General features: G+C 42.8%; 1 protein-coding gene across 1 annotated transcript in view; it reads left to right on the top strand.

Annotated features, from left to right (window-relative positions):
* ACOX2 (acyl-CoA oxidase 2) overlaps nucleotides 1–1,941 on the top strand; it is a 28,220-nt gene that overhangs the window by 24,009 nt on the left and 2,270 nt on the right. Inside the window, 1 exon segment of the mRNA XM_012555913.1 lies at nucleotides 684–816. Within this exon segment, the coding sequence (XP_012411367.1) occupies nucleotides 684–816 (133 nt within the window).

Here is a 1,941-nt window from a genome sequence, read left to right as displayed (position 1 = left end):
TCACTGCAACAAGGGAGGTGTGGTGGGGAGGAGGCTCAGCTGTGAACAGGATACATATGGGCATAATAATGAAACACTAAATACTGGTCTAGGCAAAAGTATAACTATATTGGGAGGCAGGAGGGCCCAGGGGAAAAAGTGTGTGTCCAGAAAAACCAAACCCGTTGCTGTCGAGTCGATTCCGACTCATAGCAACCCTATAGGACAGAGTAGAACTGTTCCATAGAGCCTCCAAGGAGCGCCTCGTGAATTCGAACTGCCAACCTTTTGGTTAGCAGCCGTAGCTCTTAACCGCTACACCACCAGGGTTTCCTTGTCATGGAGAGTCCATAGATAACACCTAAAAGTGAACAATCAAGAAGTAGCATTACAAACAGGATATTTAGAGACATTCAGGTAAATGTGAAAAATACCAGTGAAAAAACGGCACTGATTGCCTCTGGGGGGAGGAAAACGGAGGTGAGCGATAGGAATATGCTGTTTTTAAAATAACAAGCTTAGAGAACTCTTTGACCCTTTATACTGTACATACAGAACTGATTTTTTAAAAAATAGAAACTAAAATGTATAAAGCTTGAATTGCTGGAAAAGTGATGATGCAATCTCCAGTTAGGTGTTATTCAGCCTCGCAGATTAATTAGATCCATAACAGCCATCTAAAATACAAGATCTTATTTTCTCAGGAAGGACGCCATCTTGTTAACTGATGCTTTTGACTTCACTGATCAGTGTTTAAACTCAGCACTTGGCTGTTATGATGGAAATGTCTATGAACGTCTGTTCGAGTGGGCTCAGAGGTCGCCACGCAATACTCAGGTAGTTGACGGCAACTCGTTATAAATTATGTAAAGAGAGCAGAGAACAAGCAGTGAATACACCTCCATGCTTTCTCATTTAATTGATTTCCATTAGGTTGGAAATCACTTGGCAAAGCACGTCTGTTTGAAATATTTTCAGAGAATACATAAAAGAAAGCAGGAGTTGGGGGGGGGGGCTTGGCAGGAACTCTGAGCGGGACTGCAATCAGCCAAATGCACTGCTTGGAACGTGGTAAAGGGAATTAGGAGGAAGCCCCGAGCTCTAAATCATGGCTTGACAAACCCAAGGGCATACACACATGGCGGCAAACTGGCTTTTAAGTAACCAAAATAAGAAGATAAATCACTGTGGTGATTTAAGCATCTCATTTTCAGCCTTTTAACTTCCAATTTTGTGTAGATAAAAGTGGGGATTGAGAGGTGACAGGATGCTTGAGGGTGGGGGAGCCTCCCGCAGACCTGACTGTGGGCTAGAGACGGCTCCCTCCTCTCCATTCTGAGGAGCACAAGGCCAGTAACAAAGAAGCTTGCTGCACAGCCATCAGTACCCAGGAAGGCCACATAGATGACAGTACAAGGGTTAGGGTGAAAAGGTCCTCGGCTGTCCTAGGAGATAGTACCAGAACTCTATGTTATTAATGGGGAGGGGGGGACCTCATGAAATCCCAACAGTTTGGGGCCAGAGTCCCAGGCTGTCTGCTGTGAGCTTCATTGGGAAAAGTGACAAATGTCAATGAATGCATTAACTAGAGTGAAGAAATAAACCCTGTACTTAGAATTTAGAGCATTTAATAGCAAATTGGACATGGATGACCAAAACAAAGACAGTCCATAGATACACGATGGGTTATTTTAAGTTCTATAATGCAAATATGTTAACCATGTGGTGAAACTTACTTTTTTACCTCTTCAAATTTCAGAAAAGGTGTCTTAACACCTCATCAAATTGGCAACTCTCAAGCTTTCATTCACACTTAGCATGTGTTAGACTTGCTGTTAACAGTTTGCGTCCCATCATACCTTATACCTTAATTTAACATGATTACCTAAAGTTGTAACACAACCAGCTAGTTACTCCAAGATGGTTGTCAGGTAGAAGACCAATCCATTTTGGTCATGCCCA

This window comes from Trichechus manatus, unplaced genomic scaffold, assembly GCF_000243295.1.
Source record: "Trichechus manatus latirostris isolate Lorelei unplaced genomic scaffold, TriManLat1.0 scaffold00001, whole genome shotgun sequence".
Lineage (NCBI taxonomy): Eukaryota > Metazoa > Chordata > Mammalia > Sirenia > Trichechidae > Trichechus > Trichechus manatus.
This window is presented reverse-complemented; position numbering and strand designations above follow the sequence as displayed.